The sequence below is a fragment of the Halichoerus grypus genome, chromosome 4 (assembly GCF_964656455.1).
Source record: "Halichoerus grypus chromosome 4, mHalGry1.hap1.1, whole genome shotgun sequence".
NCBI classification, from domain to species: domain Eukaryota; kingdom Metazoa; phylum Chordata; class Mammalia; order Carnivora; family Phocidae; genus Halichoerus; species Halichoerus grypus.
This window is the reverse complement of record NC_135715.1, coordinates 182348338-182362199: the sequence shown is the minus strand read 5'-3', so window position 1 is coordinate 182362199 and position 13862 is coordinate 182348338. Positions and strand designations below refer to the sequence as shown.

Genomic DNA, 13862 nt, shown 5'->3' with positions numbered 1-13862 from the left:
AACTGTTAAATTTCAAAGACAAGACTTATAACCTCAGAACAATAGGGCATTCCCAGTGCAAATTTATGAGCTGTTAAACCTCAAAAGGTTTCTTCAATTAGCAGGGAAGGCTTTTGACATATTTGCAGCCTGATATAGGGGCTGCTCTTTATCTAATTTGGGGTGTACCGCTTTTATCAGAACTTTTCCTCACTTTTATTGACCTCGGCCGACAACTATTGTGCTTCTCTCTACACAGCGTTTGATCCTGCTAATTATGCTGTGGGGCCGGGACGGCATTTCACGGTTTACCATCGCTCCTGGGGCGCGCTACAAATTATACATAATGCATTGCATTGTAATTGCTGCATTGTGAACTTGGCTCGCCTTTCCAACATAAAATACTGACATCCAAGTAGTTTTATTATATATATAAAAAAAAAAAAAACAAAAAAAACAACCCATAAGGGATTCTTTCGGATTATAAACATCTGAAGACATAACATTCTCATGAATTCCAGCTGGCTATTTTGGACACACGGAGGGCAGACAAGGCTGAAAAGCAAAGCAAATATACTTCATATGAATGTTTACAGAGAAAAAGAGGAGGCAGTCCTAAAGGCAAGGCTCTACTGAATGCAAAACGAAACGGAAGGAGCACAAACCGAAGGGCAGACAGAAGTCCAAACTGAGAAACCAGAGACGCAAATTCTCGTGACGGTCCCTTCGCCTCACTGGGCCTCAGTGCCTCATTTTGAAAACAAAGGCATGGACCCAAATGCCCACAAAAGTCGCTTTTCCCCAAGGATGGGGGCCTCAGGAGAGCAGCCGCTTGTTTTCCGAGTGCAGTTTGTAGGAACCTGCGTCTTGTACCAAATGTGAGGCCTCTCGCCAGGGCCCTATTGGTTTGGGGCCTCTTACATGCCTCTTTAAGGGGGGGAGGGGCAGAATGAATGAAGCTGCAAGTTTTATATATGCAATACTGCCAGGTGGAATCAAAATCACAAGAACAGCACTGGGGGCAATGAGGCTTATCGCCGCTGCCTGCCTGCCCCAGGCCAGAAGTCCACGCTCCAGCCACCCCACCGCAGGCTGCTTGGAGTTCCGGACCTGCAGTTCCTGTACCAAGCAACTCCTAGGTACCAGGCGACTACTCCTGATCCTCTTTTCTCACCGCCCCCCCCCCAAAGTGAGACGGTAACCTGATCTATGAATTCAGACTGTTTCTTTTCACTTCCTTTCAGGGAGAAGAATGTTCTAGAAGAGCTTAAGTGGAGGTGGCACTCAGCCTGAGCACATTCCGCATCAGTGAGGAGGCCATGATCAGAGAAGTGGAGGCGGTGGGGGTGAGGGTGGGGTGGGTGTGGGTCGGGCTCACACATCTTAGCAATTCACAACCAATCATCACTGTCGCTGTTCGCCACAGTGGCTGGAGTTAGGAAGTCGGTGACTTGGCATCCTCGTTTCTCTTGTCTAATGGTGTTTCTGGGTGGAGGGTGGGGGGGTTGATGTCGAAGATCCAGGATGAGCGGAGGGTACCGGCTGCCCCCAGAGGCCCTGCCTGCAAGCTATGTTTGGGCTGGCTCTGAAGGGACAGCGGCCAGTCCTGTCACACCTTCACAGCGTCCCTCGTGCCAAAGACTTGGGAGGTTTCATCCTTGTTCCAATCCACACTGCGTTTAGTCTCCAAACAAAAAACTGAGACTTGTAACCAGGCAGGTCGGCCATGCCAGTGGAGATGGAAAGGTTGACTATTTTAAACCGAGCCCACTAGTGTAACTGCTCTCGTATTTTCTCCGTTGCTCAGACCTAGAGACGGAACACAGCGCCCCGGGTTCAATCAGCTGACTCCTGCAGCCGGACACGCTCAGCAGAGCCCACAGGGGGACGTTTTCAGCTCTCGCTTGCCGTCAGCAATGGCGAAACTTGGCTTATGTGTAACATCTCTTTTCAACTATTCCCTAAATCATATGTAGTTTCTATAAGCAACACCACAACTTCTAATGTGCCCGTAAAAAGCAGTATCTATGTTTAGATTGTCATTGAAAATTCCAAGCCTAACAGATTTTCAAGGGTTCCTTGTTTGTGTAGAAATACACCCATTTCCATGCCCTTCTGCACTAGACAACATTGGACAGTGTCTTTGCATCCAAGCAGACTTCCTGTTCTGCACCAAACCACCCCCTTTCATCAAGAGCCTGGGTGGCTCAGGTGGTTAAGTGTCTGCCTTCGGCTCAAGGTCATGATCTCAGGGTCCTGGGATTGAGCCCCATGTTGGGCTTCCCACTCAGTGGGGAGTCTGCTTGTCCCTCTCCTTCTGCCCCTCCCCCCACTCATGCTCACATTCTCTCTCTCTCTCTTAAATAAGTAAGTAAATTCTTTAAAAAAAGAGAGAGAGAGACTAACCAACAGTTTCTGTTCTCTAGGTGGGACTGGCCTGGCTTCTGAGGGCTCCAAGGGGAAATGAGAACATGTCAGGAAAATTGAGAACTGGCTCGCTCCAGGAGGAAGGGCCCTTCTTCAAGGGGTTGACCACTCTGAGGAAGGCAAGCAAACTGTTCCTGAGGGAGGGCCTCAAGGGCATCTACTCCACAGGTGTCCGACACGGTCCTGTCAGAAAGAGTCTCTTTATGCTCCTTTATCCTCCGGGCACCACGTTAAACCTTGGGAGACCCCACATGAGCTCAGGTCTGAAAGCTCAAATGTTAGAAATGGAACTGCTGACTAAAGGGAAGGAACACACTGGCAGCTTTAAAAACACAATTTTCTTAGCACCACCGGGAGACCCGACTCTCCCCACGCCCTCCGCGGGGTCACGGCACTGAATGAGCTAGGGCAGCCAGCGCTGCTGCTGGTCCATATGTGGGCCCAGGCCTCACGTGTGCCGTGGGAACACAGCCTAGAAGAGATACATGGCCTGAAAATGGTAAAGGGGGCACCAGGTCACCTACGTGTGAGGCCAGGCACCTTACAGGAGCAAGCTCCAATTACAGGACAACGCCCTTGGCTCCAGATGGGTCACCACCACACTGCCCTCAGTGAGGGGTACCAGTCACTAAAGGGTAGCCTTCGCAAATCACTTCCAGGGTAAACTCCTAATTTATTTTTCAACCAACTAGAAGAATCAAATGGCCAGATGTCTCTTCTGAACATCTTCATTAATGAACAAGAGACCAGACAGAAGTCACCACCTGGATCATCGGGACTTGAAAAAGGCAACACTCACACAACACCATGGGGTCAGGTCCTGGCTCAGCTGAACCACATTTGAGTTCCACCCTCACCACAGTGCCCAGAGACCTGCCCTTCCGGGGACTGACCCTGCAAAGATCCTGTGAGCCAAATGTTAAGTCTAGTAAAATTTGATGGAAAGGAAACGTGCTCTCAAATTTCAGTTCTATTGAGTGATGACCCACCTCGTTTGATAATCTTCAGCTAACGAGAAAACTCACAGTCTTCTTCCTATGATGAGAGCTGACATTCTGCTGTGTGTCTTCCAGGCGTCAGGTGCAGAGTGAAGGACTGAACGTGCATCATGTGACGTGACCCTCTCGCGGTGATGGACAGGAGTGTGCCTTACCAGCCAGTGACAGCCAAGAGAGAACACAGCTAGTTTTCTCATTTTCATCTCTCTAACCTCCTTTATTTTGGTTTAGCGCTTGTAATTTCTAATTCTACCAAAGTTTCTGAGGCAGTCTGAAATTTTAGCAACTTGCCTCTCCCCTCTTTCCTTAATTTATATGACCAACATTAACTGAAAACACCAACTGGGGGTCAGGCACCATTCTAGATTAAGGACGAATAAGGTACAGTTTCTTCTCTTGAGGAGCCCATTTAACCTAAGATGAATATGGCTATATGGTTTAAATGAGTACATATGTTCACATCCATGAGACCTAAAGTGCATGAAAACCAGTATTAAACGTATAGAGAATTTCTAAAGCTAACGAGGCCACCTAGACACCCCCTTGTCTTACAGATCCTGAAACAGAGTTCACAAAAGCTAAGAAAACTTTCCCAGCTCCCTCAGCTAGCCTGCATAACTCTGGAACTAGAACCTCGCCCTCCTCATTCTTACGGACTACAGACATGCCTCCGAGTCAGCACTCAAACAATGTATGTGCTGCAACCAGGTTTCCAGCAAAAGGGGTCATTCTGATGGCTCAGCCGGCCACAGGGCATTGCTGGCCTTGCTCACATAACACATAACCCGACTCTGTTAGAACTTCTCTTTGATGTCAGGCCACAAATACTCAAACATGCAGTTGGTGGGCAGTGAACCTCCCATCAAAGAGTTCTGTGTTCCTCAACGAACTGCTCCTCCCACCTGGTTCAATAGCGAGCAAACAGCGCAACTAATTTCAAACCAAACTTCAGACCTATATTTGACAGCAAAGTATGTTCAGAACTTTTGAGTGCTGGGCAAACACGACAGTCGGAATCCTAACTATTTATTCAAATTGTTACACCCAGTGCCGTGTAAAAGGAATCTTTGACTCTGGTCACTTGTCAAGGTGTAGGCTACTGGGTAAGGATGCCAAAGTGTGGGAAGGCTGTGAGGCAGCCCCACCACAGACCCTGCAAACCCACAAGTCCAGCACATGCCCGGCGGCCAATCTAGTACCTGAACAAAGACGGGACTCTCAAGAGGGAGCAGCTAGGAGGGTCAACGGTCAGGATTATGATTTTAGGACCAAAGGCTCTATTGACCGTAGAGATGTTCTAAGGCTCACAGAAATTCTGGAGGGGGATACAATCAGTGGCAATTTTGTCCATGAATGAAGGAGCTCTACATTCTTCTAATTTGGTTTTCACTCCTTAAGACAATAATGGTGATAGTCACGAAAGACATTTTCGAGAATGATGATCTCTAGAACTTGCAGGCTTGTTTCCTCGTGGTCTAATTTACCATCTTCTCTAAAAAGAACAACTCGAATATAACATATTAGAAAAGTTCTTGCTGAAGGGGGCTGGGCAGGGACGAAAGAGTCAATAGGAGAGGTGACATCTAGGAATTGCTTGGGAAATACACCCAAGGCCATGGAGCTTTACTCTAAATAAATAAATACCAATCTTCCGATGGGGATAGTTTTGGGTATGCTATTGCAAATAACATGAGGAAGCAGAGTAGAAAAGGGAATATGAAAATACCACCTTCCCAATTTCCTTAGACAAAGAGGCCAGACGTCTCCCCTCAGGTACCCACTTATCCTTAAATTGATGGCAGGCAAATCTTGTTCTTTCTCTGGTGAGAATATGCTTTGGGATTCCTGCCACAAATTAAATGCCCTCAATGAGTTTAGGAAAAGGTCACTTAAGAACCATATAGGTATATACATGCATGCAGAAAGGAAATACTGAAAGTGAACAAGAGTCTCTGGGTTGGAGTTCAGGGAGGAACCGCCATGAGGAAGGGCAGTGCCAGAAGGCCCAGTATAAACTCAAGAAGGGCTCTGCATCTTCTTATTCTGCAGGCCAGGTCTACTAAGAGATTTGAAAAGAAATACAGAAGACTAATTTAGCAGTGGAGAAACTGAACTTTTACATGCCCAATTTTTATGCAATAGGCTTCCTTCTCCATTCTAGCTTTAGCTTATATACAGAAGGATTCAGGAATATACAAGGTCACTTGTGCATGTGCAAAAAATGAGCAATAAAAAAGCAAGACATGTCAAATATACTTCAAAAAGGTACCCTGAGGAGCAAGAGCTTGATCCAGTGTGGAGAGACAGACCCTCTGGACAAGTCTGTCCTGGTCACTGTGGTGTTGCTAGTGCAGGTGGCCAATGAGTATTTGCTGAATGACAGAATCCCAAAGAATTTTCATGGATGGAGGGCAAGTTGCACCATTTCTGCCTTAATCCAGAAACTCAGCCCATCAACCAGCTTTGCAGGCTTTTGAGTTTAGTTCAAGTATACTCTGGTGGCCTCCAAAGAGGTTTGTGAGGAGCAAGTACTCCCATTGTCCATCCACATAATCGTGGACCCCTTTTCTAGGGTGAAATCAGGTCTGAGTAAGAAAAGGATGGCTTTTTAGATAATCCTAGCCTCGCCCCTCCTCATTTAGTCCCTTTGTATTTCTTTCTTTCATAAGAAAGGAGCTCTCTCTCTAGCTTTCCACCATGTTCAATAGGTCACTCGCTACCAGATCCTAGAGCTTTGAAGAAAGATGAAGAGTCACCTTCGGATTAAAAAAAGTCCCACAGTCATATGTTTTAATATGTTTGACATGCTATAAGGTAGGACTTCCAAAAATAAAAGCCCACAAAGTCTTCAAACATCCCCACATGATGGACGGACATCTCTGCTCTCACGGAGCTTATAGTCGAGTGGGGTCTTAGGCACACACCAACAGCCACCATCCCCTTGTGAAAGAGCTGAGAAAGTAACTTCTCTGAACCTCAATTCCCTTATGAAAAAACAACCGACCCAAACCCAGAAACCACAGCCTTCACGGCAGTTTTGAGGACCGAAATAAAAACAAACAAACAAACAAACAGCAAGATAGGGAAGTATTTCACAAGCTCAAACTGATGAGAAGTCAAATTGTTAACCCCTGAAATCTGGGGACCTCTGGGTGGTAAATGTCTCTTACTATGTTTGACGCTGCACCTGCTGCCTCTGAAGGACTGGGTCTCAGGATGGACACATCTCTACCCAACCCTAAAAAGATGTTCACGATGGACAGACACACGTAAACCAGGATGCTTCACGCACAGACAAATCTTGGTCCGTATCACGGGACTCCAAAGAGACAGAGGTTTAAAAAAAAACAAACTTCTTTTTGGAAAAAAACATGAAACCAATTAGCTTCAGCCCTAAGCAGGCACCACTATTTACTTGCCCTAAGAATGAAAAGCCATAGGCTGCTCCTGAATTCAATTTTACTTCTCTCTTTTGTAGACATTTTATGAAACACCTAAATCCTCCCAGCTGGCAATGCTAGTAGGTAAAAGGGGAAAATGAACTCCGTTTTGGGAAGAAAGGATTACGTGGCACAGCAGAGAAACAGACCCTAGGAGGCAGTCTGGCTCTATTATTTTCCTTTTTTCTTTTCCCTCTTCTTTTTCGTGGGCACCCGTTCGGGGAGCAGCATGGGAGAGAGCAGGGGTGGGATACGACCAGGTTAAAAGCAGCCCAGGACACAACAGAAAACACTGAAGGATAAATGATAACATTTACCAACTTGTGTGAAGAGGAAACTGGTGGCTTCAAACGTGTTAGACTAGACCCTCCTTCTGGCTTCAAGACTCCCTTTGTGTCTCACCACAGGATGTGTGTTAAGATGATGGGCAGTGTGTTTAAGTAAAACAAGAAAACAAACCAAGAAAAATTTAGCGTGATGAAGAAGGAAAATCTCCTAAAAATACTTTACTACGACTTCAAACATGAAATCACATTTACAAAATAACATTTTAATGACTTAGGCATAAGTGACTCAGGAACATATGGATTAAATTTCCTTCAAAATGCATATGGCTTGAACAATTGGGGGGGGGACTTGCTTGGCAAAATTAGCTTGGTTTGTAGAGCACAGCTCTGGAAAAAGGAGAAAAAAAAGCAGCGTGTCAAACTGCACTCACTGGAGCGTCCCTTTCTGGAATTCTCTCTGGTGACTGAGTCAATTGGCTCCATCAGCCATTACCTAAGAAACTTGGAACAACTTTCTTGGAAATGGTTTAATTCTTTTTCCCTATTTAGGCAAAGTATTTAATAAGTTTATAATAAATGACTCTTCTTCATCCCCAATATCGTGTCAAAAACAGAGGTCCGCTTCTGTAAAAAAAAAAAAAGTTGAGTCGTCTTAGGCCCAGAGCAAATGGCGTCTGTGTCTTTTCGACAATGGGGCGCAGCTACGTACACAGAAATGTTTTTATTTCCTTTCAGTCCATTTGGAACAAACTTTTGAGAATACCTTTCTTCCCCCTGAGTTAAAGCTGCAAATTTTAGGCAAAGTCCACAATAATCAGGCACTGTTTTACCTGCTCAGACTTTTTTTTTTTTTAACCAAACTTCACATGCAAATACTACCACCACCATCATCACTATAAACTACCTTAGCATCCGTAGTGTTTACTGATTCCAAAATGTACCTTCAAGTATCATCTCATTCCATCCTAGGGGACAGTCATGATGAGCATTCGACCCTTAAATGAGCAAACTGAGATCAGGTTCACAGGAAGGTCCTAGAGCACCTACCAGCCAATGTGGCAACACCAATTATACATTCCTGTCTTGGTATCTTTTATTGTCCATTTTTATTTTTATTTTTTTAGAAAGAGAGAGAAAGGGAGAGGGTGCGGGGGGTAGGGAAGGGCAGAGGGAGGGAGAGAGAGAATCTCGAGCAGGCTCCACGCTGGGTGTGGAGCCCGACGTGGGGCTCGATCCCACGACCCTGAGACCATGACCTGAGCCACAGAGTCAGGCGCTCAACGGACAGAGCCACCCAGGCGCCCCTGCTCATTTTTATTAATATTTAATAGTGGTGCTCTCTAGAATGCCTCCTCCCTTTATCCCTGAGTCCTAGAATCTCCATTCTTTAAGGACTGGAACAAATGCCACACCTGTCAAGATAGGATCCTTGAACACTCAGCCTCTAAGTGTGATGGTCTTTTTTTTAATGTGTCAACAGGGCTCAGCTGTGGTCTGCAGTTACTCCATCAAACCCCAACCGGGGTGCCGTTGTGAAGGTATTCAATAGATATGATTACAGTCCATAACCAGTTGACTTTAAGGGAGATTATTCTAGATAACCTGGGTGGGCATAATCCAGAACGGCCCTAAGACCAGAGCTCAGGTTTCCTTGAAAAAGAAGAAATCCCACTTGTGGATGGCAGCTTCAGCCTGCCCGCCCTGCAGGCATGCCCTATATATTTCAGACTACCCTGTTCAGTGCCCTCCAGTGCATAAGCCAATTCCTTGCAATGAATCTCCTAATACATGTCTCCCACTGGTTGTTTCTCCCTCTAAATGATGTTCCTGTCATTTATATAATTCTTAAGCCATTTCTCTAGCTCATTGCTAGTACTGTAAGTTCTTTGCAGGCAGGCCCAGGTCTCGGGCCTCTCTGTAAGCCACACAGTACTTAGCCTTACGTATGAATAAATATTCACGGAAGAATTAAATTATGTAATGCAAGAGCAGAAGAGAGTGCCTCCTCCTCCTGTGAAACAAGTAAACCTGATGACAAGATGCTCACGGGGAAGGAGGACAAGCAAAGGAGGGTCACAGCCTTACAGGTGATTTCACCAAGGGGAGATTTCTGTCACCTACAAACCGGTTACTGGTTTCTCCTTGCTAGACAGGACAATCCTCTGCACGCAGGACAGTTAACATTCCTGGGCCTGCGGCACTCAACGATGATTACAACCTTTCTCCTTCTACCCTGTCGATGCGACAACAAAAAAAGACACGTTTCCAAATGAGCCCCCTGCAGGGGCCATACGATGCTTATCAAAAATTGCCTTCTTAGCATTATAGCAATTAAAATTTATCAAAATACACAGTAAAAAATTATACCGACAATGGCTTCTCCTAAAACAAGTTGCGGAATTATGGATCACAGAAGTGGAAACAGACTAGCAGGTTATCATGAATGCCAACAAGCGACCCCATACAGGAAGTCATAGGCAGGCGGGATAAGGGATCTCAACTTCAGACACTTTACCCAGGCTAAGGATATACATCTCTGTATTAATTCAACAAATACTCAGGAGCCCTTCTGTGAGCGAGAAACTCGTTGTTACTAGCTCATGAGAAAACAGCTAGAAAGATTTTCAGGGAGTGCAGAGGGGGTACATTTGGGATGTCCTGACTTTAAATATTAGTTATGTGGCATTCATGGGATTCGTTCTGGGGGATCTGGGGACCTCATAAACAGGTGATCCATCTTCTACATCACGGCCTCAAGGTGATTTCCAGACCAGCATCAGAGCATCATCTGGGAACTTGTTAGCAAAGCAAATTCTCAGACCCCCATCCCAGCCCTGCTAATTCAGGAACTCTGAGGATGGGGCATTCTGCTTAGTGGGTATCAGACTCCTCTGCAGAGCCTGCTGAAACAGACAGTGGGTCTCACCCCCTGGTGCTTCTGGTTCAGCAGGTCTGGGGTGGTGTCCCAGATTTTGTATTTCTAACGGGTTCCCCAGGACACATTTTGAGAAACCGTGCTCTAGATCTGCACTAGTCCAGTGGCCACTAGCCACACATGGCTATTTACACTTAAGTGAATTCAAATGAAGTAAACTAAAAATTCAGTTTCTCAGCTGTATTGACTACAGTAGCAGTCCGTGGTTTTGCTTTCCACTGTGAACCATGTATCGTCACGAGATCAACAGCAGCCCAAGGCTACGTCATTCCCTTCACTTCACCTCATCCCGTAGTCATCTTATCAGCTCACATCATCACAAGAAGGGTGAGTACAAGGTATTTTGAGAGAGACAGAGACCACATTCACTTAGTTTCTTATTATAGTCTATTGTCACAATCATTCTATTTTACTATTGTTGTTCATCTCGTACTGAGCCTAATTTCTAAATTAAACTTTATCATAGGTATGTATGTATAGGAAAAAATGTAGTTTATGCAGGGTTCAGTAGTATCTGCGGTCCCAGACGCCCATGGGGGGCCTTGGAATGTACGGAATGGACAAGGATAAGGGAGAACTGTTGTACATTCCCAGGGCTCAGCACAAGTAGCTAGTGGCTCATCTACTGGACACCGAGGACACAGACCATGTCCACCACTGCGGGAAGTCCTGTTGGACCGTGCTGCTCTCAGTTACTGACAAGCCCCCTAGAAGACCCTTTCCATATATAGTCAGGTACTGTAGGCAGAGAAAAGACCAATTTCACGTATTAACCTTACAATGAAAAGCACAAGGCCAGATGGTCCAAGTCAAAGGCAAAAACCGCTTTGTGATGAAGCTTCTTCTCACATGGACAATTCTCTGTAGCTCCAGGAGGAGTAACATCAGGGGTTTCTTTATTAAACACCAGCTAAGGCTGGGGAATCCAGTGGCAGTAATGCAACTGATGTCAGGTATCAGGTTCCTTTTCATTAGTTATCAGGGGTAGAGGTGGGGGTTAAGAAACTCAAGCCTTTAAAAGCACAGGACCCCTGTTCTAACTCCGATGGAACAAGAGACAAAAGCAGAATCTATAGCACCAGCCACTGTTCATTTCCTAAGGAGCTCTTGTCAAGGCTCTTGCTGACCTTGGCCTTCCTGAATCCAGGGCCCATTTCTCAGCTGTCATCCCACAAGGACTACAAGGGCCATCTGGCACAGCTGAGCGCTCCTTCCTCCTGGATTTATCTTCAAGGAGCCACCCTCTCTTCTTCTCCATTTTCTCCCCACATTGCTGGCTCCTTCTTCTCACTCTCCTTTGCTGGTACCTTCTTTTCTCTCCAAACTTCATGTCGGAGCGCAGGCACTCGGTCCTCGATCCTCTTCTCTATTTACACTCACTTCCTTGGAGATTCCATCCAGTTTTATGAGTTTAAATACCATTTATGCCATGCTGAGGACTTGCAAACATATTTCCAGACCACACCTATCCTCTGGCCTCTTACAAACCACCTCCTCACCATCCCTACGTGGAGCTCTCCTCTCACCCTCTCCAGGTCCAAGACTGAACTCTGTTTTTTCCCCACAGATCTGTTCTCTCTGCATGTTCAGGTTAATGGAAATTCCAACTTTCCAGTGCCCTCAGCCAAAACCTCTCTCTCCTCTTTTTCTTACCATCACAACTATTCTGTCAAAAAATCCTTCTGCACCACTTTCAAAATGTACCCAGAAGCTGACCTCTTTGCATCTCCTCCAGGGCAGCTGCCTGATGGGAGCTGTGGTCCCCGCTTACTTAGACTGATCTGTCATTGGGTTTAGGGTCCACCATCTTGAGATCGTTACCTTAGTTACATCTGCAAAGACACTTCAGATACGGTCACATTCTGATGGGGTCTTTTGGGAGTCACCACTCAACCCACTATGCTGCTCTACAGACCACTGTCAACACAGCAGCCCAAGTGATCCTTTAAAAAAGTTAAATTATGTTACTCTGCTGCTCAAAACCCTCTCATGGCCTCATGTCAGAGGAAAACTAAAGGGCTTAGACTGGCCTAAAAGGCCCTATGTGATCTGGCTTTTTTACCTATCTTCACCTACCTTCTGGGCACAGAGAGCACTGGCTCAGACTAGTGCATGTGGAAAGAACTGGAAGAACGTGAGCCATGTTTTGAATTAGCACCAACAGGACTTGGTTACTGACAGCACTTGATGAGGAATAAGTCATGGAGGTAGAAAGGTATTATGAATTTGGTTTTGTACGTGCTGCATTTGGAATGTCCTTGAGTGTGTTATATGTAATTTCAGAAGCTCAAAAAGAGCTTCCTCTGGTCTGAGGAGATAAATTTGGAAGTTGCTGGCATACAAACAGAAACTGAAGCCTTGGGAGAAGAAAAGAACAGCTAGGGGCGCCTGGGTGGCACAGCTGGTTGAGCGTCCAACTCTTGGTTTCAACTCTCACGTCCTGGGATTGAGCCCCACGTTGGGCTCTGTGCTCAGTGTGGAGTCTGCTTGGGATTCTCTCCCTCTGCCTCTCCTGCTTGTGCTCTCTAAAATAAATAAATCAATCTTTCTAGGCAAGTGTCCTAAATACAACTTCTACCTGATTTCTTTTTTAAAGCTTCTCTCTACTGCAGTGGTTCTCAACTGGGGGTGACTGCGCCCCCCAGGAGACTGTCGACAAGGTCTGGAGATATTTTTGGCTGTCACAACTAGGCGGGCAGGTGCACTCCATCCAGTGGGTGGGACCATGTACTACTCAATATTCTATGATGCACAGGACAGCCCCCTGCCACCTCAACAAGGGACTATCCGGCCCAAAAGGTCAATACTGCTAAAGACAGCCCGCTCCAGAGCAAAGCTCCTTGAAAATGCAGGCCATTTACAACAGACAGAAGAGGGCTCAACTGTGGGATCGAAGTAACTATCTTCAAATTTTCTGTCCCAGAAACATCCCAACGGCCTAAACAAAACCAACTTAGTTTTTGGAAAAGGCATCAAAACAAGTACACAAAAAGGCACAAGGTTTAGATAGTAAGAAAGCCTATGGATGCACTTGACTTCTCCCTCCTTCCTTGCCTTGCTTTCCCATCCTCTCGTTTACTTCTTTCCCGCGTGCTGGAGAGTTAAGTTCTAATGATAAATTCATCTCGACAAAATTCCTTTACCAGAAGTAAATGTGAAAGTTGGAAGAATTTAGTAAGACAGCCTTTTGCCCATATATAGAAATGATGAAAGACCAGGCCACGATTAAAGTCTGAGCAGAGTAACATAATTAGCAAATTTATGAATGGGTCTTCTTTTCACGGTTCCACTGTCAGGACTAATTACTTATATTAATTAGAACTGTCAACACATGAATATGCTTGTTGAGGCTGCTTCCTATGGTAAAATACGAGGCTTGTAAATATCAAGACACTTGGAAAGATGCAAAGACTTTCATTTATTAGCAGCTCTAAATGATGTGGAGGCACCGCCTACACAATGAGCCTTGGGAATGGACTGTAAATAGGTTCCTAGTTAATGAATTTGCTGTTTGTTCTTCCTTGCTTAGGCATTAGTCTCCGTGTAGCCTCTAGATGAAACAGCTGATACATCACTCCTTTGGAAGGACTGTGGCAAGGATAAGGAAAGAACGTGCACGTTACTGAAAACTGGAAAGCGTAGCCAGGATGGTTAAGGTAGGCAGGAGGGAGGTCCTGTCTCTTCTCTGAGTTGTCAGATCTACTGTAAAATAAGTTTTAAGAACCGCTTGAGCAAGAGGGGAAAGACAGCTGGGGGACGAAGAACCAGAGTTGGAACACCACTTTTAACTCTGTGT

At 45.6% G+C, this 13862-nt stretch overlaps 1 protein-coding gene across 6 annotated transcripts in view; it reads right to left on the bottom strand.

Annotated features, from left to right (window-relative positions):
* Positions 1 to 13862, bottom strand: part of RHBDD1 (rhomboid domain containing 1) — a 683913-nt gene that overhangs the window by 18460 nt on the left and 651591 nt on the right. Inside the window, exon 7 of one of the 6 annotated variants that reach the window (XM_036073931.2) lies at positions 7374 to 7755. The exons of the other annotated variants lie outside the window; for them this stretch is intronic. Within the exon in view, the coding sequence (XP_035929824.2) occupies positions 7736 to 7755 (20 nt within the window). The 3' untranslated portion in view covers positions 7374 to 7735. Of the gene's footprint in view, positions 1 to 7373; positions 7756 to 13862 lie in introns of those variants that run through there. 6 annotated transcript variants of the gene reach the window in all.